The sequence below is a fragment of the Pelophylax lessonae genome (genome assembly GCF_965119305.1).
Source record: "Pelophylax lessonae genome assembly, chromosome: 9".
In the NCBI taxonomy this organism is placed as follows: Eukaryota; Metazoa; Chordata; class Amphibia; order Anura; family Ranidae; genus Pelophylax; species Pelophylax lessonae.
The window spans coordinates 175229908-175254998 of NC_138776.1; the positions used below are offsets into that span (position 1 = coordinate 175229908).

The following is a 25091-nucleotide window of genomic DNA, read 5'->3' on the forward strand; positions in this document are numbered from 1 at the left end:
ATCGGATCACATATTGCAGTGCGATCTTAAAGAATCGGATGCACTAGTGTGAACCACCATGCGATCCGATTCTGCTGCGGACCAAAAAAAAGGGTCCTGTGCGTCTTTTAGTGCGATTGTGGTGGGAATTCAGCCATACAAACTGTATGGCTGAATTTGCACCGCACAGAGATCGCATGTAACTTTAGGAGCAGTGCGCTCCGAATTACATGCGATCTCTGTCATCGCACAAATGTGAACCGGCACTAATTGTTGAAAGTGAATAGAGCAAAAACAAAGGACAACTAATGACGTACTTCTGAATAATCAAGACCCCTATAAGCAAACATGTTTGCCTTTTGAGTTATATCGCATATGTCTTAATATGAGCAACATGCTGCAATATAAAAATGACTAATGCCACAATTTTTTAATTTGCACGCAAACCCCAAATAAAACTATGCATCAGTATATAAAACAATTAAAAAGGAATTAAAAAGAACAAAAAAAATTCAAAAGTTAAAATCATAGAATGTAGGTAAATAATTAGCAAAGTGCTAAATAAAGACTAAACAAACTAGTAAATGATAAGCAGGTGGACAGTGTTTCAACACCCTGTAAATCTGTTATAACCAGCCAGTGGTGGAATGTGTTCTAATTCCACCTCCACTTACAGTATATATAAAAAGGTGCCATCCTAGATTATTAAAACAACCTAAAAATCTCTTCAGAATATTCCAAGAAGGAAACCAAATTTAAAAGCAAATATGTCTGGAATCAAAGGGAAATGTGTTACCCAGAAGATCCAATGCCAAGATCCATGCAACCCTTGCCAAAACGTAGTAGTCTGCAAAGATCCATGCAACCCTTGCCAAAACGTAGTAGTCTGCAAAGATCCATGCCAAGACCGTAAGTGTTGTGTTTATAAACTATATCATTTTTATACTGTGCATTAATTAACGTAGAAAGGTTGTATGAACTCCCTCCACTGTAAAATTCTTTCTTTCTTTTAATTTCCTACTAAAATTGTTTGGGTAGGCATGTGTGTCAGTTAAAACTTATCGTATCAATAACTGTAATTTCATTTTAGCTGGACTGGTTATCTAGGTTTACTTTTATATTAAATACACAAATAAGCTGGCCCAAACAAACTATTTCCATTACCATTTTATGAGGCTTCTGTCGGAGCTCTATAAACTGTATTTAGCGTCAGCTGCATTCCTGCAGCGGTACTGAGAACTCTGTTGGCCCAAGCATGCTATTTAAAGTTAAAGTAAACCCAGATTTAATTTTTTAGCAAAATTATTTATCTCCAGGAAAAAACAGCCTTAGATTATATTTTGTATGTTCGGTTACATGACTTATAATATCATAACATGTAGAAAAAAGCTGGAAGAGGAATTAGATTGCAGAGGTCAGATATAAAGTAAACAACCCTGTCATGGTGGTTCCATACCACTGAGAAGAACACGATAACCTCCAGTTGGAGTAGATAAATAAATTAAACATAAATTATGGAGATTCAGCTATGGTTGCAATATTTGACTGAGCATTATGTTATTTGGTTATCTTTATCGGTTGTCTGGTATTCTTCTTTAATATATGCTTGTATCTCTTTAGCATGTAATCCTCACCATCATCACCATGGCACTGTCTATGTTCACCAACAAGGTAAGAGGAGCAATAGTTTATTGTTTTAAGTATTTAGGATAATGGATAAACAGTGTAGACTTTAAAATAGGCCAATCCTCCCATCATTGAGAAAGGGGATTCTCCACCGATCACAAACAGTGCACATTTTGAGTTGTTCCTTTCATAGGTGGCTTTTAAACAGGCTTTTTGTAGGTGGCTTGTTGAAGGCAGAAATGAAAAGTCATACACATTCTCCACATGTATTTAGCATTGCTGCAACCTTTTCCTACCAGTCGCAACACACTGGGTAAAAATAGTAGAGTTATGTATCTCCATACCTCTGGCACATAAATGCAACATGGAATTAAACATGATTGCAAATTGCTTAAAAATTAGGGGGTTGGTTCACCCCACCTCATACAGATGCTATTCCACCACTGCCAAATTTGACAGTTGGCCATGAAACACTTGAAAGCCTATCCATTTCATGCTCATACACCACTGTGGGATAATCCCTATCGGCCTGAGGTGTCATTGGTACCTGATTATGACATTTGGATTAATAGGGGGGTCATCTAACTCTCACATGTCCTCTCTGGTGTGGGGGTAAAATCATTCCAGGAACTCAGGAATGGGTTTGGACTACCTAACCACATGTGTTTCTGGTACCTTCAACTACACCTAGCAATCAATACCTAATTTGGGGACTCCATTCCCAGTCTTGATTCCTTACATTTATTAGAGTTAATTAATGGTCAGGACCCCAAGAAAAATATATTTCCACATTGTATAATTATCTAATGTTTCCTGATGCTACTACACTGGCTTACCAACTAAAAGCGCGCTGGAAAGCTGAAGATGGGGAAATAGTAGATGAAGACAGGGATAAGGTCTTAAACAACTGCAGATTAGTATCTCCCAAGCTCTCTGACCGACTAACTCACCTATACATACTCCACAGGTACTACTTAACACCTATTCGAAATCCATCATGCCCTAGATGTGCTTAGCCCAGGGGTACATTTTACCATTTTTTTATGGTACTGTCCCTATATTCAAAGGTACTGGATGCAGGTGGTCAATTTTCTCCATGATCAGATGGGCTCCCCCCCTGACCCTTTGCCCCAAGCAATGTCTGTTAGGCCTCCTGCCTTCGTCCAAGAAAGAAAAACACCTCTGCATTTTCCTAAAGGAGTTACTCTTTATATCCAAAATGATGATTGCCAGGGTCTGGCTTAGAGAAGCCCCCCAGACAATTCAACAATAGATTAGGGCCCTCAAAAGATTTGGAACAGGTAGTTGGAAAATTCTTCATCTTGTATAGAGGAGGAGTAGTTCCCACCCTTGTGGTCACCCCTTAGACACCCTGTGCATGATTTTCACCCAGGTCTCTGACTGGGCAGCTTGATGAATTTGATTCTCCCCTTCTGACTATATGTATATCATTAGATGCGATTGATAGAGTTTGTATATCACTGCTAATAACTAGTACATGTTTGTAACTTTTACTATGGTAGTACGAATACTGCTCATTTAACGTCCTAAACCTGCATAAAGTTCTCACTATATATAATGCTTTGATGTTGTTTGTTGCACTGTCACTTGTAGGTTTCCTCTTTTTACAGTATTAAAGAGTTTGTTTTTGTTTAAAAAACAAAAATTAGGGGGTTGGTACTCTTTGCCAAGAGGACTATGTATAGGACAAAAGGACAAAGGGGACAAAGTATATGGAAAATACAAGAGGACAAAGTATATGGAAAATCCCCCATGGTGTTTTATACAAAGAAATATGGATTGTTTTGCAAACCTCTGTAAATGATATGCATTATCTACTCTTCATCTACAGTCTGTAGATAAAGATCCTCAGCTATCCTCACCATGAAAATTATATTATTCTATATTGCAGCTGTGAACTAGGAGTGCACATTTCTGCCCGCTACTAATTCTGGGGCTTATCACAGCCACAGGTTTCAGATTAGGTGCTTGTTTGCACACAGTTTGGCTCTCTGAAAAACAGATTGTGGTGGATAGCTAGGAGTAGTTTTATTACCTCCTCACTGTCTGTTTTAACCCCTAAAAACCCACACTTGCTGTGTGCATTGCTCATTAATGACACAACGCCATTTGGGTATATCAACCTAGTGGAGAGGTTTTTCCATCATGTGATCATTATGACAGCCAGTCATGGTGGTCACTGGAAGTTTTAAACTTCTTCATCCTGCAGAAGGTACTGTGCTTCTTTCTCTGGGCAGTCAAGATGAAGTGTTAGATAGCATTACAGTTTGCAGAAAAAAACAAATATACATTTAAACTGTTTGATTAAAAATTGCAATGGTAAATAACTAAATGTTATTTTTTTTATCTATTGTTGCCGATTTGTCATCTTATAATGAATTCAGAGCAAAGTATTTATTAAAACAGGTCATGTAATAGGTTCTTAGTAAGGTTTTTAGTCAAAATGATTCAGGTAGGTAAAATAGAGTTACGGTCAAGAGAATCAGCACCTACTAATGCTGCTAAACTCATTCTGAGCACTTAGGCTTCAATGGCCTCTGGTTATGAATGGGTTAGGATTAGAGTTGAGCGGACACCTGGATGTCTGTGTTCGGCGGGTTCGGCCCGGACTTTTGCCGAACTTTTCCCGGACACCGAACCCCATTGAAGTCAATGGGGACCCGAACTTTCAGGCACTAAAATGGCTCTAAAACACCAATGGAAAGGGCTAGAGTGCTGCAAATGGCAGCAAAACGTTGTTAAGAGCATGGCAAGTGCTCTGCAAACAAATGTGGATAGGGAAATAACTTAAAACAACAAAAAAAAAACAGAAAAATAAAACAATGTTCTTCATCTCTGAAGGACGAGGCCCATATGGAGTAGGAGGGAGGTTGAGGTGGTGGTGGATGTGGCGGTGTCATAGGCGTGCGCACAGGGTGTGCCGGGTGTACCAGGGCACACCCTAATCCCCTAGAGCACATTAGCATTATCGCTCTGTTTGCCAGTGAGGAGATGGGAAAGATCTCCCTCGGACCTGCTCTGCTCTATTTCACTTTGCCAGCAGGGAGAGTAATGTATCGGGGCCATGTACATGTAGGCAAACACATGCATGTGTATTTAAACTTTGGGGTGCACACCCTAATGCAATAGGCTGCGCACACCTATGGGCGGTGTAGGTGGAAGCGGCGGTGGAGGAGGACCAGGGCCGGATTAAGAGCATCATGGGCTTGGTGCTGAGGATTTTGAAGGGCCTTAAGGGCCATGCCTTGGCATGCACCCAGAGGAGGAAGGGTGCAGCCATGCATGCCTAATTCCACATGGGATGCTGTCTCTGAAGCCCATAAACACATTCATGCATCGGCAACTGTCCCTCCTTGTCCGGCCTTCGTGCTGTGTGGGGAGGTTCTGAGGGAGCTGCCTGGGGAAGCGAGCATAGAAGCCAGACTTCTGTGTTTACAAGTGACAGAAGAGCGGTAACAGTGAATATGGCCAACCCGGGGCCTATATAAAGGTAGGGGCCTGGAGCTGCAGCTCCAATAGCCCCTACGTTAATCTGGCCTTGAGGAGGACGAGGTAGCCAACACTGCTTCTTTTCACAAATTTTAAATGAGGGTACACCCCAAAAGAGTGAGAAAGAGCAAAAATGGAACAATGGCTGGGTAAGGTCGGTATCCATCGCTATTCTGCACAAGGTACGGAAAAGTCCCGTGGGATCCATGCCTGGTTCATTTTAATGAACGTGAGCTTGTCCACATTGTCTCTGGACAGGCGGCTGCGCTTGTCTGTGATAACGCCCCCAGCCGTGCTAAATACCCGTTCAGATAATACACTGGCTGCAGGGCACGCCAGCACCTCCAAGGCGTAAAGGGAAAGCTCAGGCCATGTGCCCAACTTGGAGAACCAGAAGTTGAAGGGGGCAGACCCCTCATTCAGTAAGTCTAGGCGTGTGCACACATACTGCTCCACTATGTTGGTGAAATGCTGCCTCCTGCTAAGACGTTCCATATGAGCTGCTGGTGCTGCTGTTTGTTGTGGCGTGCTGACAAAGCTTTTCCACATTTCGGCCATGCTAACCCTGCCTTCTGAGGTGCTGGCGGTGCCCTGGTTGCGTTGGCGACCTCTTCCTCCTCCTCCTCCTCCTCCTCTGCCTAGTGCTTCCACTGTGGCCCCGCTGTCAGGTGGGAATGCCAGCAGCATGGCGTCTACCAGCGTGCGCTTGTACTCGCGCATCTTGCGATCGCGCTCCAGTGAGTGAATTAAGGACAGTACGTTGTCCTTGTAACGGGGATCCAGCAGCGTGGCCACCCAGTAATCAGCACAAGTTAGAATGTGGGCAACTCGGCGGTCGTTGTGGAGACACTGCAGCATGTAATCGCTCATGTGTGCCAGGCTGCCCAGAGGCAACGAAAGGCTGTCCTCTGTGGGAGGTGTATCGTCCGTGTCCTCTGTATCCCCCCAGCCACGCACCAGTGATGGCCATGAGCTGGCCTGGGTGCCACCCTGCTGTGAACATTGTTCCATCTCCTCCTCCAGCTCCTCCTCCTCATCCTCCTCATCCTCCAGAACTGTGCCCCTGCTGGACAATTGTGTCCCTGGCGTTTGTGTGTGCAGGAACCCACCCTCGGAGCCCCTTGCGAATGACTGCCCTGAAAGCCTTGGAAATGTTACCTCTTCATCCTCCTCCTCCTCATCCTGTGCCACATCCTCTTCCATCATCGCCCGAATTGTTTTTTCAAGGAGGCATAGAAGTGGGATAGTTAAGCTGAGAACGGCGTCATCGGCACTGGCCATGTTGGTGGAGTACTCAAAACAGTGCAACAAGGCACACAGGTCTCGCATGGAGGCCCAGTTATTGGTGGTGAAGTGGTGCTGTTCCGCAGAGCGACTCACGCGTGCGTGCTGCAGCTGAAACTCCACTATGGCCTGCTGCTGCTCGCACAGTCTTTCCAGCATGTGCAAGGTGGAGTTCCACCTTGTGGGCACGTCACATATGAGGCGGTGAGCGGGAAGGCCGAAGTTACGCTGCAGCGCTGACAGGCGAGCAGCAGCAGGGTGAGAACGCTGAAAGTGCGCACAGACGGCCCGCACTTTCTGCAGCAGCTCTGACATATCGGGGTAATTTTTAAGGAACCTCTGCACCACCAAATTCAGCACATGCGCCAGGCAAGGGATGTGCGTCAAACCGGCTAGGCCCAGAGCTGCTATGAGATTTCGCCCGTTATCGCACACCACCAGGCCGGGCTTGAGGCTCGCTGGCAGCAACCACTCATTTGTCTGCTGTTCCATGCTCCTCCACAACTCCTGCGCGGTGTGTGGTTTGTCCCCCAAACAGGCAAGTTTTAAAACTGCCTGCTGTCGTTTACCCCTGGCCGTGCTGAAGTTGGTGGTGAAGGTGTTACGCTGTCCGGATGAGGAGGCGGTAGAGGATGAGGAAGCGGAGTAGGAGGAGTTAGGAACAGGAGGCAAACTGAAGCGCCCTGCAATCCTCGGTGGTGGAAGGACATGCGCCAAATTGCTATCCGCCTCAGGCCCATCCGCCCCTGCATTTACCCAGTGTGCCGTTAGGGAGATATAACGCCCCTGACCGTGCTTACTGGTCCACGTATCGGTAGTTAGGTGGACCTTGCCAGAGATGGCGTTGCGCAGTGCACACCTGATTTTTTCCCCCACTTGGTTGTGCAGGGAAGGGATTGCTTGCCTGGAAAAGTAGTGGCGGCTGGGCACGACGTACTGTGGGACAGCCACCGACATAAGGTTTTTAAAACTGTGCGTCTCCACCAGACGGAATGACAGCATTTCAAAGGCCAAGAATTTTGAAATGCTGGCATTCAGGGCCAGGGATCGCGGGTGGGTAGGGGGGTACTTCCTCTTCCTCTCAAGTGTTTGGGAGATGGAAAGCTGAACGCTTCCACGTGACATTGTGGAGATGGTTGGTGACCCAGGTGGTGGTGTTGCTGACAGATCCTCTGTTTGCGGGCTGGCAGGTACCGGTATCACTACAGATGTGGCTGGAGCGGCCGAGACTGCAGCAGAAGAGGAAGCAGGATGAGCCAGAGACGTTTCTTGGTTTTGAAGGTGTCTACTCCACTGCAGCTCGTGCTTTGCAGTTAGATGCCTGATCATGCAGGTTGTGCTCAGGTAGAGAAGGTTTATGCCTCGCTTCAGGATCTGATTGCACAGGGTGCAAACCACTCGTGTCCTGTCATCAGCACATTTTCTAAAGAACTTCCACGCTAGAGAACTCCTTTGAGCTGACTTTGGTGCGCTCGTTCCCTTGCTGCGTTGGGCAGTAGCGGGCGTAGTGTCTAGGGCACGGGCGCTCCGCTTCTGCACCCTGCTCCCTCTTCTGCTGTGCTGGTGGCTCTGTGCGACCACCGCCTCTTCCTCCAAACTACTCCGGTCACCTGCATGACGTTCATTCCATGTGGGGTCGAGGACCTCATCATCCTCCACATCATCTTCCACCCAGTCTTCACCCTGCCCTCCTTGTCGGTCTACACAATGCTGAACGCCGCAGCAGTTGGCACCTGCGTTTCGTCATCATCGGAGACGTGCTGCGATGGTCCTTGCATGTACTCATATTGAGAAATGAGTGGTTGGGCATCGCTGCACTCAATCTCTTCCACTTCTGGGGCAGGGCTAGGTGGATGGCCCTGGGAAACCCTGCTGACAGAGTCCTCAAAATGAAGAAGAGACTGCTGTATGGCTTGGGGCTCAGACTGCTTGCCTGATTTGCAAGGGGGTGAGGTGAAAGACGGTTGGACATCGGCTGCAGGTGCCAACTCTGACCTTTCTGCAGTAGACTGGGTGGGAGACAATGTGAAGGAACTGGAGGCACTGTCAGCAGCAAACCAATCTACTATCGCCTCTCTGTGTTCTGGCCTCATCACTTCTAGAGGCGTATGATGCCCTACCAAATACTGATGCAGGTTCTGTCGCCTACTAACACTTGAGGAAGGTGTTTCACTTGTGCGTGTAGCTGGCACAGATCGACCACGTCCTCTCCTTGCAACAGGAGCTCTACCAGCAGCACCACGACCCAGGCCACGGCCCCTATTTGACGGTCTCCTCATATTTCTGTAATTTATGATCTTGCCCTAGAAAGGTGTTTATTGAATAGCGGAACAAAACAACAACAGTGTCGCACGGGTGTATCTGACAGTCAAATATGCAAACTATGCCGCAATTTAATGTTTTTTACCCCAAAAGGGTGTATATTGAATAGCGGAATAGGAAAAAGGATAAAAAAACGGTGTATCTCACACGTACAAACACAGACTAGGCCCCGATTTTTTGTACCCTAAAGGGAGGATGAGGAAGAGGAGTAGGAGGAGTTGGGAACAGGAGGCAAACTGAAGCGCCCTGCAATCCTTGGCGGTGGAAGGAGATGCGCCAAACAAATTTAAAAGGTGTATCTCACACGTACCGATACACACTATGCCGTAATTTAATTTTCTTACACTCCAAAAGGGTGTATATTGAATAGCGGAATAGGAAAAATGTTATAATACGGTGTATCTCACACGTACAAACACAGACTAGGCCCCGATTACAATTTTTTGTACCCTAATGGAAGGATGAGGAAGAGGAGTAGGAGGAGTTGGGAACAGGAGGCAAACTGAAGCGCCCTGCAATCCTCGGCAGTAGAAGGAGATGCGCCAAACTAATTTAAAAAGGTGTATCTCACATGTACCGATACAGACTATCCCGCAATTTAATTTTTTACACTCAAACAGGGTGTATATTGAATAGCGGAATAGGACAAATTTTACAAAACGGTGTATCTCACACGTACAAACACAATCTAGGCCCCGATTACAATTTTTTGTACCCTAAAGGCAGGATGAGGAGTAGGAGGAGTTCGGAACAGGCAGGAGGCAGACTGAAGCACCCTCAAATCCTCGGCAGTATGAGATGCGCCCCAAAAATTGGAAAGGTGTATCTCACACGTACCGACACAGACTATCCCGCAATTTAATTGTTTATACCCAAAGGTTTTGATTAAATAGCGGAATAGAAAATATGATCAAAAAAAGTGTATGTATCTCACACGTACAGAAGCACACTAGGCCCCAATTACTATTGTTTGTACCCCTAAAGGCAAGATGAGGAGTAGGAGGAGTTTGGAACAGGCAGCACCCTCAAATCTTCAGAAGTATGAGATGAACCCCAAAAACTTGGAAAGGTGGATCTCACACGTACCAACACAAACAATCCCGCAATTTAATTGATCCCCAAAGGTTTTTATTGAATAGCGGAATAGGAAATATGGTCAAAAAAAGTGTATGTATCTCACACGTACAGAAGCACACTAGGCCCCAATTACTATTGTTTGTACCCCTAAAAGGCTGGATGAGGAGTAGGAGGAGTTTGGAACAGGCAGCACCCTCAAATCTTCAGAAGTATGAGATGAACCCCAAAAACTTGGAAAGGTGGATCTCACACGTACCAACACAAACTATCCCGCAATTTAATTGATCCCCAAAGGTTTTTATTGAATAGCGGAATAGGAAATATGATCAAAAAAAGTGTATGTATCTCACACGTACAAAACCACACTAGGCCCCAATTACTATTGTTTGTACCCCTAAAAGGCTGAATGAGGAGTAGGAGGAGTATGGAACAGGCAGCACCCTCAAATCTTCAGAAGTATGAGATGAACCCCAAAAACTTGGAAAGGTGGAACTCACACGTACCAACACAAACTATCCCGCAATTTAATTGATCCCCAAAGGTTTTTATTGAATAGCGGAATAGGAAATATGATCAAAAAAAGTGTATATATCTCACACGTACAGAAGCACACTAGGCCCCAATTACTATTGTTTGTACCCCTAAAAGGCTGGATGAGGAGTAGGAGGAGTTTGGAACAGGCAGCACCCTCAAATCTTCAGAAGTATGAGATGAACCCCAAAAACTTGGAAAGGTGGATCTCACACGTACCAACACAAACTATCCCGCAATTTATTTGAATCCCAAAGGTTTTTATTGAATAGCGGAATAGGAAATATGGTCAAAAAAAGTGTATGTATCTCACACGTACAGAAGCACACTAGGCCCCAATTACTATTGTTTGTACCCCTAAAAGGCTGGATGAGGAGTAGGAGGAGTTTGGAACAGGCAGCACCCTCAAATCTTCAGAAGTATGAGATGAACCCCAAAAACTTGGAAAGGTGGATCTCACACGTACCAACACAAACTATCCCGCAATTTAATTGATCCCCAAAGGTTTTTATTGAATAGCGGAATAGGAAATATGATCAAAAAAACTGTATGTATCTCACACGTACAAAACCACACTAGGCCCCAATTACTATTGTTTGTACCCCTAAAAGTCTGAATGAGGAGTAGGAGGAGTATGGAACAGGCAGCACCCTCAAATCTTCAGAAGTATGAGATGAACCCCAAAAACTTGGAAAGGTGGATCTCACGCGTACCAACACAGACTATCCCGCAATTTAATTGATCCCCAAAGGTTTTTATTGAATAGCGGAATAGGAAATATGATCAAAAAAAGTGTATGTATCTCACACATACAGAAGCACACTAGGCCCCAATTACTATTGTTTGTACCCCTAAAAGGCTGGATGAGGAGTAGGAGGAGTATGGAACAGGCAGCACCCTCAAATCTTCAGAAGTATGAGATGAACCCCAAAAACCCCAAATATCATTCAGCTCTGCTGCAGGCCACAATTTATTTTTTTTAACCCAAGGCTGTATATTGAATAGTGGAATAGAAAAAAAGTGTATGATTTTTGAAACCACTCAATATTAGCACATGTGAACTGAACACAGCCGTGTATGATCAGTCACTCAGCACAGCACAGCTGAAGGAAAAATGCTGCACACAGTGCCTGATAGAAAAATAATTTTCTAACTCCTCCTCAGTGGGCAAAAAAGATGATTGTGTTCACTGCACCCCAAAAAGATTGTGTTCACTGCACCCCAAAAAGATTGTGTTCACTGTACCCCAAAAAGCCCCAAAAAGATTGTGTTCACTGTACTTTTACAAAAAGATTGTGTTCACTGCACCCCAAAAAGATTGTGTTTACTGCAGCCCACACACAGCAAAATGGATGTGGACCACTGACACCTGCCTATCTCCTATCCCACACCACACAGCAATATTGATTGTAGTTTGTAGAACACACTGTCTGACCCTAAAAATCAGCAGACTCTGTCCCTGAAAGGATTGATAAGATCGTAGATCGGGTGACTGCAACCCCCCCCCCCCCCACACAGCAATATCGATTGTAGTTTGTAGAACGCACTGTCTGACCCTTAAAATCAGCAGACTCTGTCCCTAAAGGATTGATAAGATGGTAGATCGGTCACTGCAAACCCCACCCCACACAGCAATATCGATTGAAGTTTGTAGAACACACTGACCCTAAAAATCAGCAGACTCTCTCCCTAAAATGCCTACAACTCACCCTGCCTAACACACTCCGACCTGTCCCTCAATTCTATCCGGACACAAATGTTTTTTTTTTCCTGTCTGTCCCTAATCAGCAGCCAGCACCCCAAAAAGATTGTGTTCACTGTACCCCAAAAAGATTGTGTTCACTGCACCCCAAAAAGATTGTGTTCACTGCAGCCCACACACAGCAAAATGGATGTGGACCACTGACACCTGCCTATCTCCTATCCCACACCACACAGCAATATCGATTGTAGTTTGTAGAACACACTGTCTGACCCTAAAAATCAGCAGACTCTGTCCCTAAAAGGATTGATAAGATCGTAGATCGGGTGACTGCAAACCCCCCCACACAGCAATATCGATTGTAGTTTGTAGAACACACTGTCTGACCCTAAAAATCAGCAGACTCTGTACCTAAAAGGATTGCTAAGATCGTAGATCAGTCACTGCAAACCCCACCCCACACAGCAATATCGATTGTAGTTTGTAGAACGCACTGTCTGACCCTAAAAATCAGCAGATTCTGTCCCTAAAAGGATTGCTAAGATCGTAGATCGGTCACTGCAAACCCCACCCCACACAGAAATATCGATTGTAGTTTGTAGAACGCACTGTCTGACCCTAAAAATCAGCAGACTCTGTCCCTAAAAGGATTGCTAAGATCGTAGATCGGTCACTGCAAACCCCACCCCACACAGCAATATCGATTGTAGTTTGTAGAACACACTGACCCTAAAAATCAGCAGACTCTCTCCCTAAAATGCCTACAACTCGCCCTGCCTAACACACTCCGACCTGTCCCTCAATTCTATCCGGACACAAATGTTTTTTTTTTCCTGTCTGTCCCTAATCAGCAGCCAGCACGTTGATGTGTGCTCTCTCCCTGAACTAAACAGCAGAATGACGCCGCAGCGGCGCTGCCTCGAACTTATAAAGACTTGGTCACATGCTTCTGACGGCCAATCACAGCTACTGATACATTTGTAGGCATGGCTGGGATGGCTTAGGCACACCAGTTAAACGCTTGTTGATTGGCTGTTGAAAGCCCGCCATGAAAAGCGCGCCAAAGCATGCAAAACCCGGAAATAAAACGACTGAACACGGATTTTTACCCGAATATACAGTAAAGTTTTCGGGTCCGTGTTCGGGTAACAAAAATCCAATTATTCGGTACGAACACGAATAATACAGTCCGTGTTCGCTCAACCCTACTAATAACTATTACATATTTGTAACTTTTCCTATAGTAGTACGAATACTGTTCATTTAATGTCCTAAACCTGCATGACGTTGTCACTATATATAATGCATTGACGGTGTTTGTTGCACTGTCACTCGTAGGTTTCCTCTTTTTACAATATTAAAGAGTTTGCTCTTGTTCAAAAAACAAAAATTAGGGGGTTGGTACTCTTTGCCAAGAGGACTCTAATATGGATTGTTTTGCAAACCTCTGTAAATGATATGCATTATGTACTCTTCATCTACAGTCTGTAGATAAAGATCCTCAGCTATCCTTACCATGAAAATTATGTTACTCAATACTGCAGCTGTGAACTAGGAGTGCACATTTCTACCCTCTAATAATTCTGGGGCTTATTACAGCCACAGGCTTCAGATTAAGTGCTTATTTGCACACAGTTTGGCTCTCTGAAAAACAGATTGTGGTGGATAGCTAGGAGAAGTTTTATTACCTCCTCACTGTCTGTTTTAACCCCTAACAACCCACACCAGCTCTGTGCATTGCACATTAATGACACAACCCCATTTGGGTTTATACTTTTTCCTAGTGTAAAGGATTTCGGCTTCGGCATCGTATCACCTGCCCTAACAGCCTAAGGGGGAATCCATTAGGAGGCAGTAAAAATGCAGATCATCCACATGTTTTTACCACCTCCCAAATGCAAATGTAAACAAGGCTTAAATGATCAGGAATCAATTAGTAAGGTGTTTCCATCATGTGATCATTATGACAGCCAATCATGGTGGTCACCAGAAGTTTCAAACTTCTTCATCCTGTAGAAGCTACTGTGCTTCTTTCTCTGGGCAGTCAAGATGAAGTGTTAGATAGCATTACAGTTTGCAGAAAAAATTGCAATGGTAAATAATTAAATGTCATTTTTTTAAACAGTTGTTTATCCATTGTTGTTGATTTGTCATCTTATAATGAATTCAGAGCAAAGTATTTATTAAAACAGGTCATGTAATAGGTTCTGAGTAAGGTTCTTAGTAAAAAATGTTTAAGTTAGGTAAAATAGAGTTACGGTCAAGAGAATCAGCACCTATTAATGCTGCTAATCTCATTCTGAGCACTAAGGCTTCAATGGCCTCTGGTCATGAATGGGTTGGGATGTAATATATGACTAATGAAGGTTTTTTTTTTTCTTGGCAGATCCATGCAATCCATGCAACCCTTGTGTTGTCCCCTGCTGTCCTGATCCGTGTGATCCTTGCCATGGACATGGACATGGACATTTCTGCTGTGATAAATGAAGACATCATGTGCCTATAATCTAAGCTACTTATGTACTTCTCTGCAAAATAAACTACACTCATCTCATTGTACACTGTTAAATTCTGCATCTTTTTGTCTCTGGTTAAATAACCCTGCTCAATAAAAATCTTAGCAACTGATATGTTTTTGTGTTTCGTCACTTGTTCTATACTTAACAAATTGTTGGTCGTATCAAACATACTAACTTAATATTAGGAGGTTTAAAAATTTTTAGAAAGGAGATATTTTCTATTTTTTTTTACAGATTAATGGCAACTGCAATATTGGGGGATATTTACTAAAACTGGTGCACACAGAATCTGGTGCAACTGTGCATAGTATCCATTCAGCTTCTAACTTCAGCTTGTTCAGTTAAGCTTTAACAAAAAAACCTAGAAGTCGATTAGTTACTATGCACAGCTGCGCCAGATTCTGTGTGCACCAGTTTTAGTAAAACTCCCCCATGGTGTTTTATACAAAGCATCACCATTTTAAAATGTTTCTTGTGGTATCATGGTTAGGGTTGAGCCAACCTGGACTGTATTGTTTGTGTTCGTACCGGACTTTTGGGTATTCGGTACCCGGACCCAAACCCGGACATTTCACTGTATGTTCGGGTACTGTCCGTTGTTCGGTAACGTTATTTTAATGTTTTGGCACGGTTTTAATGGCGCGCTTTCAACAGGTGCAAGGCAGCCAATCAGCAAGCATTTAACTAGTGTGCCCTAGAAGCCATCACAGCCATGTCTACTAATGGCATGGCTGTGATAGGCCAGTACAGCATGTGACCCAGACTTTATATAAGCTGGAGTCAAACAGCGCCGTGCATCAATCTGCTTTATCATACAGCGATCTACATTGATTTGATTTTGTGGGGTGCAGTGAACAATGTTTTTGCCCGGAGGGAGAGATAGGAGTTTACTGTAAGGCTAGGCTGGAGAGATTGCTTGTATGGAAAGCATAGATAGGAACAATCTGCTTTAATCAGACAGCGATCTACATTGATTGTATTGTGTGGGGGTGCAGTGAACGATCTTTATGCCCTGACCTGAGCCAAGTGAGGAGGAGAAGGGAGAAACAAACATTTTTTATCAGACTGTTAAGCGTGCGGTGCTGCACAAAATTTTTTAATGCAACCTCAGTGCATATGTGTGTGCTTAATCTGCATTTAAAAAAGAAAAAACATTTTTTCCTTCATATTTAACTTTAAAGACTGTATGTCAGACAGACATTGCTTTTCTAACCTGCTCTTCAAAAAGCACCAATGTGAGGGGAAAATAATTATTTTACAGTATTTAAGGTAAAAAAATAATTTTTCAGTTTTTCATTCATACATTACAGTGAGATACACCCATTGCATACTGTTGTATTGCGCCTTGCAATAAAAAAAGTATTTAGGGACAAAAAAAGTTGATTGCGGCCCTGTCTGCATATGTTACAGTGAGATACACCCATTGCATACTGTTGTATTGCGTCTTGCAATAAAAAAAAAAACATTTAGGGGACAAAAAAAGTTGATTGCGGCCCTGTCTGCATATGTTACAGTGAGATACACCCATTGCATACTGTTGAATTGCGCCTTGCAATAAAAAAAAAAACATTTAGGGTACAAAAAAAGTTGATTGCGACCCTGTCTGCATATGTTACAGTGAGAAACTGAGTAGTCTAAAGGATAGGCTACCTATAGAGCTTGCTCTAAATACATTTGATTGTGAACACAAATATTGAATTGCATATGTGAAAAATAGTGCAGTAAACAAAAAAATCTTTAGTGAAAATAATCGCCAAATGAAAGTTCCAAAGGAGAAAATGTGCAAACAATTCTGTATAAACGGTGGTTCTTCAGTGCAAATTACTTCTTAAATAAAGTGCAGGTGCCGAGTGCAGTAATAAATCCAAGTGATAGTGGTAGAATTCAATCACTCACCAGATGTTGTGGGTCCTGTGTGCCTTATAGCACCAGGACCTATTCAGACTTGTATAGCCCCCTGGGCTAAAGAGCGATCTTTCTATCTTGCTTCTATGTGGGTAGGGTGATGGGGTCCCCCTCCGTCTCCTCTCCCCTCACCAAGCCAGGGTATATGCAAAAAATGAAGCTCCAGATAGTGTATTATCTTTTAAACTCTTTATTCACAACTGGGCAAAAGTGCATACATGCAAAAAAGTTTTTGGACTTCAAATCAAAAACAGGCAAAACTTCTTCGTCACTTCCTGTGAAGTCTTCGGAGATAGGAACACACAGCACTTCCTTGTCTTTAAATACCGGACGTGATGTCCCTTCATCCCGCCTCTTCCTTTTTCATCCCGGACATGGATGAAATGTCCCCACACTCCGCATTTAATCAAAAAAGCTCCGGTGTATTACTAATGTTGCTGTAATTTACTAGCGAATTCATTTAAATTGGGGTATATTATCCATGTCCGTATTTTGGCAATCTATGCATATAAACCACATTAAAACTTTATTTTTAATGGTCCAAAAAATAAAAAAAATAAAAATAAATAAACAAAACATAATCCTTATTCATTTAGCTCTAAAATGCCCTTGTGTTAAAAAACTCATATTATAATCCATAAATACATCAATATTCCAACCCCCTTCATATATATAAATAAACATTAAAAATCAATGTAAATACCAATAATCACCAAAATTATCGCTTCTAAATTTTAAATTATTGCATATTTCATAAGGAAGGTATTTTAATTTATTACATTTCCTTTTCCTAAATGAGCAATTAAAAATATAAATAAATAAACAAATAATTAAATACCAATATTCTTTTAAAATATACTTTTAAAATATATCTTTTTTCAAAATATATCCTTTTTTTTTATAAAACCAGCTAAATTATTAAAATCAAGGATTTTCTATATGTGTTTATGTATTCAGAGTATATATATGGGTGCAACCTTCATATTTGGCTTGATCATGGATTTGATATAAAACAATTTACGTCAATTTCAATATTCATTCCCCCAGGTTGAAATGTACATAATTGGTATATCCAACGTGATTCGTTCTGTGACACTGCAAATTTTCTATTTTGTCAATGCCACAGAATGTCAACAAACTTGGGTCTCTATTGTGTACCAATCTGAAGTGATTAGATACACTATTATATCTAAATTCCTTTTTAATATTCGTCATGTGTTCTCTTAGTCTCACTTTCAGTTGTCTCGTTGTACGCCCTACATATTGCAATTTACACGGACATGACAATAAATATGTCACGTGGGTACTCTGCCATGTTGTGAGGTTTTTTATTTGATATGTTCGACCTGTAACATTGGATGTAACATCAGTGGTCCGACGTTTCCTTGCTTTTACAGTATTACATGGTAGGCACCTCCCACATGTGTAAAAACCTTTCAAATCAATAAAGGTGCCAAGTTTTTTTGGTGGGTCTGGTATATTTTTGACTAATTTGTCTTTTAGATTCGGTCCCCTTCGGTATGCGAATCGTGGTTGTTTTGGCAGGATCTCCTTTAGTTTCTCATCCCTTAGGAGTATAGGCCAATGCCTTTGTACGATATCTTCTATTTCCCTGTATCTGCTGTTGAAATTTGTTATGAAGGTTAAACCGTAATCTTTAGATTCCTTTGGTTTATTTTCCAATAGATCATCTCGATTCATCTCTTCTACTTCCTTTCTTGCTTTTTCTAATACATTCTTTTTATATCCTTTTTCTTGAAATCTCATCATTAGTGTTCCTATTTGTTCGTCCAGCACCTTTTTATTATCACAATTGTGCTTTAAGCGCATCATCTGGCCTTTCGGTATTGCCTTGATCCAATTCGGATGATGCCCGCTGTGTGTAGGTATATAACTATTCCTATCGGTGCTTTTAAAGTGCGTTTTTGTAGTAAAAGATTCTTCATTCCGTTGAATGGCGAGGTCTAGGAAATTCACTTCTTTTTTATCCCAAATTCCAGAGAATTTGATATCGTATTCATTTATGGTTCCCATCCATACTATAAAAATATCGTCGATAAATCTTTTGTAAAGTGCAAGTTCCTCTTTCTGATTATTAAAAATTTCTTCACTTTCCCACTTGCTTAAAAACAAATTTGCGACACTGGGTGCATACCTTGCCCCCATCGCAACTCCTTTGTGTTGTCTATAATAGGAGTGTTGGTGCCAGAAGTAATTGCTATTCATAGCTGTCTTGAGAAGTTTGAGTAGAAATTTTCTTTGTTTCTTATTCAATTCTGATTTATTCTCTAGGGCCCATTTTACTGCTAAAATCGCATTATCCTGATGGATGTTGGTGTAAAGAGACTCCACATCAATAGTTGCTAAAATGATTTCTTTTTCTTTATCTATAGATAAATCCTTGAGTAAATTTAATAGGTATTTGCTATGCTTCAAATGTGAGGGATACTTATCTACTAGCGGCTGTATAAACGTATCTATATATTCCCCTATCCGGGAAAAAAGGGAATCCATTCCGCTTATAATCGGTCTCCCTGGTGGTTTAGTGGCATTTTTGTGAATTTTAGGGAGCTGGCAAATCACTGGGGTTTTTGGTGCTTCCGGTAGTAGATACTTATATTCCTTATTCGTAAGAATTCCGTTTTTGTGTGCTTTCTTTAAAATCTTCTTGCAAATATTCCTATATTTTGGTAGGGGGTTCATTTTTAATTTCTCATACGTTTCTTTGTCATGTACTAATTTATTTAGCTCCTCATAATAATCCTCTATTTTCTGAATGACAATCCCTCCCCCTTTGTCAGCCGGGCGTATTACAATGTTTTTCCTTTTTTCCAACTCTCGAATTCCTGCCCAGATATCCTCTTTTGGTTTATGACATTTTTTCTTCATTAGTTTGACGTCTTGTTCTAAAAGTGATTTAAAAGAGTCTATAAAATGGTTCATTGCATATTTAGGATTAAAAATGGACTTATTTCTAAGTCCACTGTGAATATATTCTTCATTTTCTTGTATATTTGGTTTTTGAGGTTTATCTAAAAAATGTTTTTTAATGTTTACCTTCCTTATAAATATCTGGATGTCCATGTATATATCAAATGGATCGAATATTCTATCGGGGGCATATTTTAAACCCAGATCTAAGACTTTTAATTCCTTTTCTGAGAATATTTCCCCACTCAGGTTGAATATGCCCTGTCCTAATTGTTTCTTTTTCGCTTTGCTCCCACCCATTCTACATCCTTGGTATTTCTTGCCCCTTCGGGTCCTTGTTGAGGTGGTGGTGGGTAGTAGGGTCGGTATTGTTGTTGGGGGGGTTATTGCCAGTAGCCTCCCCCTCCTCCCCTCCCCCTTCCATAGTAAGGGGGGTTCCAGCCTCTGTTCCCCCTGTATGGTTTGTAATAATGGGGTTCTCTGTTCCTGTATTCTCCAGTTGGGGGTTCCCTGGGTTCCCATCTGGGAAAATCCCGATTTTGGAGTCCCTCTGGTGTGTAGTAATTCCCTTGCGTCTGTTCCAGAGATTGAAATGAATTATAGGTGGGTACATTGTATCTATTCTCCTGGTGGGATGGATATCTAGGTCTGTTTTGATTTTGGTGATATGGTGTCCTCGGTTGTTGTTTTTTCTCTTCCATTGGTCTAGGAGTAGGTAGAGGGATATTTTGTTGTTCCATAGGTGTGACGGGTTGAATTGGATCTGAATATTCTCTCTCTATGGAGGAGGATCAGGATTGGGTGATGCTTTCCACCTTTACTTTTTGCCACTTATAGACAAGATTCCTGTTATAATCCCCAATATCTCTTTGGTATTTCTTGGTTTTCTTGTATTGAGTATCTCTGTCTATTTTATCTAGAAAATCCTTTACTTGCTTGTATCTTTCCTTATATTCCGTTGAATTTATATATGGTTCTAATTGTTCTTTAAGCTCACTTACATTTTCATTGATTTTTATAAGTTTCTTTTTCCTTCTGGTCACAATCAGTTCCAATAGACTTTTTTCACTTTTTTAAAAAAAATTATACCAATCATTATCTAAATCCACATCTTCCATTCCATCATTCGGTGTGATATCCCATCGCAATCTTCTTGGTGTAATATCTTCTTTGATATATTTTTCTAATGTAACTATATCCCACCATGTGCGGATTTGTTTGTCCATAAGATTCTTTAACTGTCTAAACAATTGGTCCATATCTTTATTTGGATTTGTAACTTTTCCAGAGAAGACATTGTCTATATCTACTCTTTTATTAACGACATAGCTGAATATATCGTATACCTCCATGGTTATGGGTAAGTTTAGGTATAAATGGATGAGGATTAAATTAGTGTGTATATTCTACACTATTAAATAATTAAATATTAAATAATTGATGGTGTATTCCCGTGAAATAAATAAATAGTGTATCCGTGAATAAGGTTTAATAAATATATTAGCAGCTGCTATAGTTAAAGAATAAATGTAAATGAGTAGTCTAAAAAAGGCTACCTATTGCGCTTGCTCTAAAAATCATATGATAAACAGTGCATAAATATTTCCAATAAGTATATATATATTAGCAGCTGCTATAGTAAAAAGATAGATGTGGGTGAGTAGTCTAAAAGAATAGGCTACCTATAGCGCTTGCTCTAAAAAATCATATAATAAACAGTGCATAAATATTCCAATAAATATATATAAAATCAAGTGAATATGTGTAAAATTATATATATTAGCAGCTGCTATAGTAAAAAGATAGATGTAAGTAAGTAGTCTAAAAGAATAGGCTACCTATAGCGCTTGCTCTAAAAAATCATATAATAAACAGTGCATAAATATTTCCAATAAATATATATAAAATCAAGTGAATATGTGTAAAAGTAATTGTTTAGCAGCTGCTATAGTAAATATAGGTTAGAAACTGAGTAGTCTAAAGGATAGGCTACCTATAGCGCTTGCTCTAAATACATTTGATTGTGAACACAAATATTGAATTGCATATGTGAAAATAGTCCAGTAAACAAAAAAATCTTCAGTGAAAATAATCGCCAAATGAAAGTTCCAAAGGAGAAAATGTGCAAACAATTCTGTATAAACGGTGGTTCTTCAGTGCAAATTACTTCTTAAATAAAGTGCAGGTGCCGAGTGCAGTAATAAATCCAAGTGATAGTGGTAGAATTCAATCACTCACCAGATGTTGTGGGTCCTGTGTGCCTTATAGCACCAGGACCTATTCAGATGTATAGCCCCCTGGGCTAAAGAGCGATCTTTCTATCTTGCTTCTATGTGGGTAGGGTGATGGGGTCCCCCTCCGTCTCCTCTCCCCTCACCAAGCCAGGGTATATGCAAAAAATGAAGCTCCAGATAGTGTATTATCTTTTAAACTCTTTATTCCCAACTGGGCAAAAGTGCATACATGCAAAAAAGTTTTTGGACTTCAAATCAAAAACAGGCAAAACTTCAAGTGAAAAAACAAAAAAACCAAGATATAACCAACACTTCACGCCAAAAAACAAGTGCAGGGGAAGTCAGGTAGGTTTCTGTCCCAATTTTAGCCTCGTGGGCCGCTTGTGACTGTGTGAGTACGGTGCAAACCATTCGGTGTGGACGCTAGCGGGAGAACTTCCGGCTTGCGTTCCACCCCTCACTTACGTCACCACGCTGTGCGTTCCAATCTTACGCGTTTCGTCACTTCCTGTGACGTCTTCAGAGATAGGAACACACAGCACTTCCTTGTCTTTAAATACCGGACGTGATGCCCCTTCATCCCGCCTCTTCCTTTTTCATCCCGGACATGGATGAAATGTCCCCACACTCCGCTTTTAATCAAAAAAGTTCCGGTGTATTACTAATGTTGCTGTAATTTACTAGCGAATTCAATTAAATTGGGGTATATTATCCATGTCCGTATTTTGGCAATCTATGCATATAAACCACATTAAAACTTTATTTTTAATGGTCCAAAAAATAAAAAAATATAAAAATAAATAAACAAAACATAATCCTTATTCATTTAGCTCTAAAATGCCTTTGTGTTAAAAAACGTATATTATAATCCATAAATACATCAATATTCCAACCCCCTTCATATATATAAATAAACATTAAAAATCAATGTAAATACCAATAATCACCAAAATTATCGCTTCTAAATTTTAAATTATTGCATATTTCATAAGGAAGGTATTTTAATTTATTACATTTCCTTTTCCTAAATGAGCAATTAAAAATATAAATAAATAAACAAATAATTAAATACCAATATTCTTTTAAAATATACTTTTAAAATATATCTTTTTTCAAAATATATCCTTTTTTTTTTTATAAAACCAGCTAAATTAGTAAAATCAAGGATTTTCTATATGTGTTTATGTATTCAGAGTATATATATGGGTGCGACCTTCATATTTGGCTTGATCATGGATTTGATATAAAACAATTTACGTCAATTTCAATATTCATTCCCCCAGGTTGAAATGTACATAATTGGTATATCCAACGTGATTCGTTCTGTGACACTGCGATTCTCATGTTCCTCCCTCTCCAATTATTTTCTATTTTGTCAATGCCACAGAATGTCAACAAACTTGGGTCTCTATTGTGTACCAATCTGAAGTGATTAGATACACTATGATATCTTAATCCCTTTTTAATATTCTTGATGTGTTCTTAGTCTCACTTTCAGTTGTCTCGTTGTACACCCTACATATTGCAATTTACACGGACATGACAATAAATATGTCACGTGGGTACTCTGGTATGTTATGAGGTTTTTTATTTGATATGTTCGACCTGTAACATTGGATGCAAAATGAGTGGTCCGACGTTTCCTTGCTTTTACAGTATTACATGGTAGGCACCTCCCACATGTGTAAAAACCTTTCAAATCAATAAAGGTGCCAAGTTTTTTTGGTGGGTCTGGTATATTTTTGACTAATTTGTCTCTTAGATTCGGTCCCCTTCGGTATGCAAATCGTGGTTGTTTTGGCAGGATCTCCTTTAGTTTCTCGTCCCTTAGGAGAATAGGCCAATGCCTTTGTACGATATCTTCTATTTCCCTGTATCTGCTGTTGAAATTTGTTATGAAGGTTAAACCGTAATCTTTAGATTCCTTTGGTTTATTTTCCAATAGATCATCTCGATTCATCTCTTCTACTTCCTTTCTTGCTTTTTCTAATACATTCTTTTTATATCCTTTTTCTTGAAATCTCATCATTAGTGTTCCTATTTGTCCAGCACCTTTTTATTATCACAATTGTGCTTTAAGCGCATCATCTGGCCTTTCGGTATTGCCTTGATCCAATTCGGATGATGCCCGCTGTGTGTAGGTATATAACTATTCCTATCGGTGCTTTTAAAGTGCGTTTTTGTAGTAAAAGATTGTTCATTCCGTTGAATGGTGAGGTCTAGGAAATTCACTTCTTTTTTATCCCAAATTCCAGAGAATTTGATATCGTATTCATTTATGGTTCCCATCCATACTATAAAAATATCGTCGATAAATCTTTTGTAAAGTGCAAGTTCCTCTTTCTGATTATTAAAAATTTCTTCACTTTCCCACTTGCTTAAAAACAAATTTGCGACACTGGGTGCATACCTTGCCCCCATCGCAACTCCTTTGTGTTGTCTATAATAGGAGTGTTGGTGCCAGAAGTAATTGCTATTCATAGCTGTCTTGAGAAGTTTGAGTAGAAATTTTCTTTGTTTCTTATTCAATTCTGATTTATTCTCTAGGGCCCATTTTACTGCTAAAATCGCATTATCCTGATGGATGTTGGTGTAAAGAGACTCCACATCAATAGTTGCTAAAATGATTTCTTTTTCTTTATCTATAGATAAATCCTTGAGTAAATTTAATAGGTGTTTGCTATCCTTCAAATGTGAGGGATACTTATCTACTAGCGGCTGTATAAACGTATCTATATATTCCCCTATCCGTGGAGAAAAGGGAATCTATTCCGCTTATAATCGGTCTCCCTGGTGGTTTAGTGGCATTTTTGTGAATTTTAGGGAGCTGGCAAATCACTGGGGTTTTTGGTGCTTCCGGTAGTAGATACTTATATTCCTTATTCGTAAGAATTCCGTTTTTGTGTGCTTTCTTTAAAATCTTCTTGCAAATATTCCTATATTTTGGTAGGGGGTTCATTTTTAATTTCTCATACGTTTCTTTGTCATGTACTAATTTATTTAGCTCCTCATAATAATCCTCTATTTTCTGAATGACAATCCCTCCCCCTTTGTCAGCCGGGCGTATTACAATGTTTTTCCTTTTTTCCAACTCTCGAATTCCTGCCCAGATATCCTCTTTTGGTTTATGACATTTTTTCTTCATTAGTTTGACGTCTTGTTCTAAAAGTGATTTAAAAGAGTCTATAAAATGGTTCATTGCATATTTAGGGTTAAAAATTGACTTATTTCTAAGTCCACTGTGAATATATTCTTCATTTTCTTGTATATTTGGTTTTTGAGGTTTATCTAAAAAATGTTTTTTAATGTTTACCTTCCTTATAAATATCTGGATGTCCATGTATATATCAAATGGATCGAATATTCTATCGGGGGCATATTTTTAACCCAGATCTAAGACTTTTAATTCTTTTTCTGAGAATATTTCCCCACTCAGGTTGAATATGCCCTGTCCTAATTGTTTCTTTTTCG

At 40.6% G+C, this 25091-nt stretch overlaps 1 protein-coding gene and 1 long non-coding RNA gene across 2 annotated transcripts in view; both read left to right on the forward strand.

Moving 5' to 3' along the window:
• Positions 1-25091, forward strand: part of LOC309564720 — a 626554-nt gene that overhangs the window by 258329 nt on the left and 343134 nt on the right. The window lies entirely within an intron of this gene.
• On the forward strand, positions 747-14518 carry LOC309563832 (uncharacterized protein; the record flags this gene model as incomplete). Its single annotated transcript, XM_082268464.1, has 3 exons — positions 747-888; positions 1600-1650; positions 14418-14518. 3 exons carry the CDS (start codon positions 747-749, stop codon positions 14516-14518), a joined length of 294 nt encoding a protein of 97 aa, XP_082124590.1.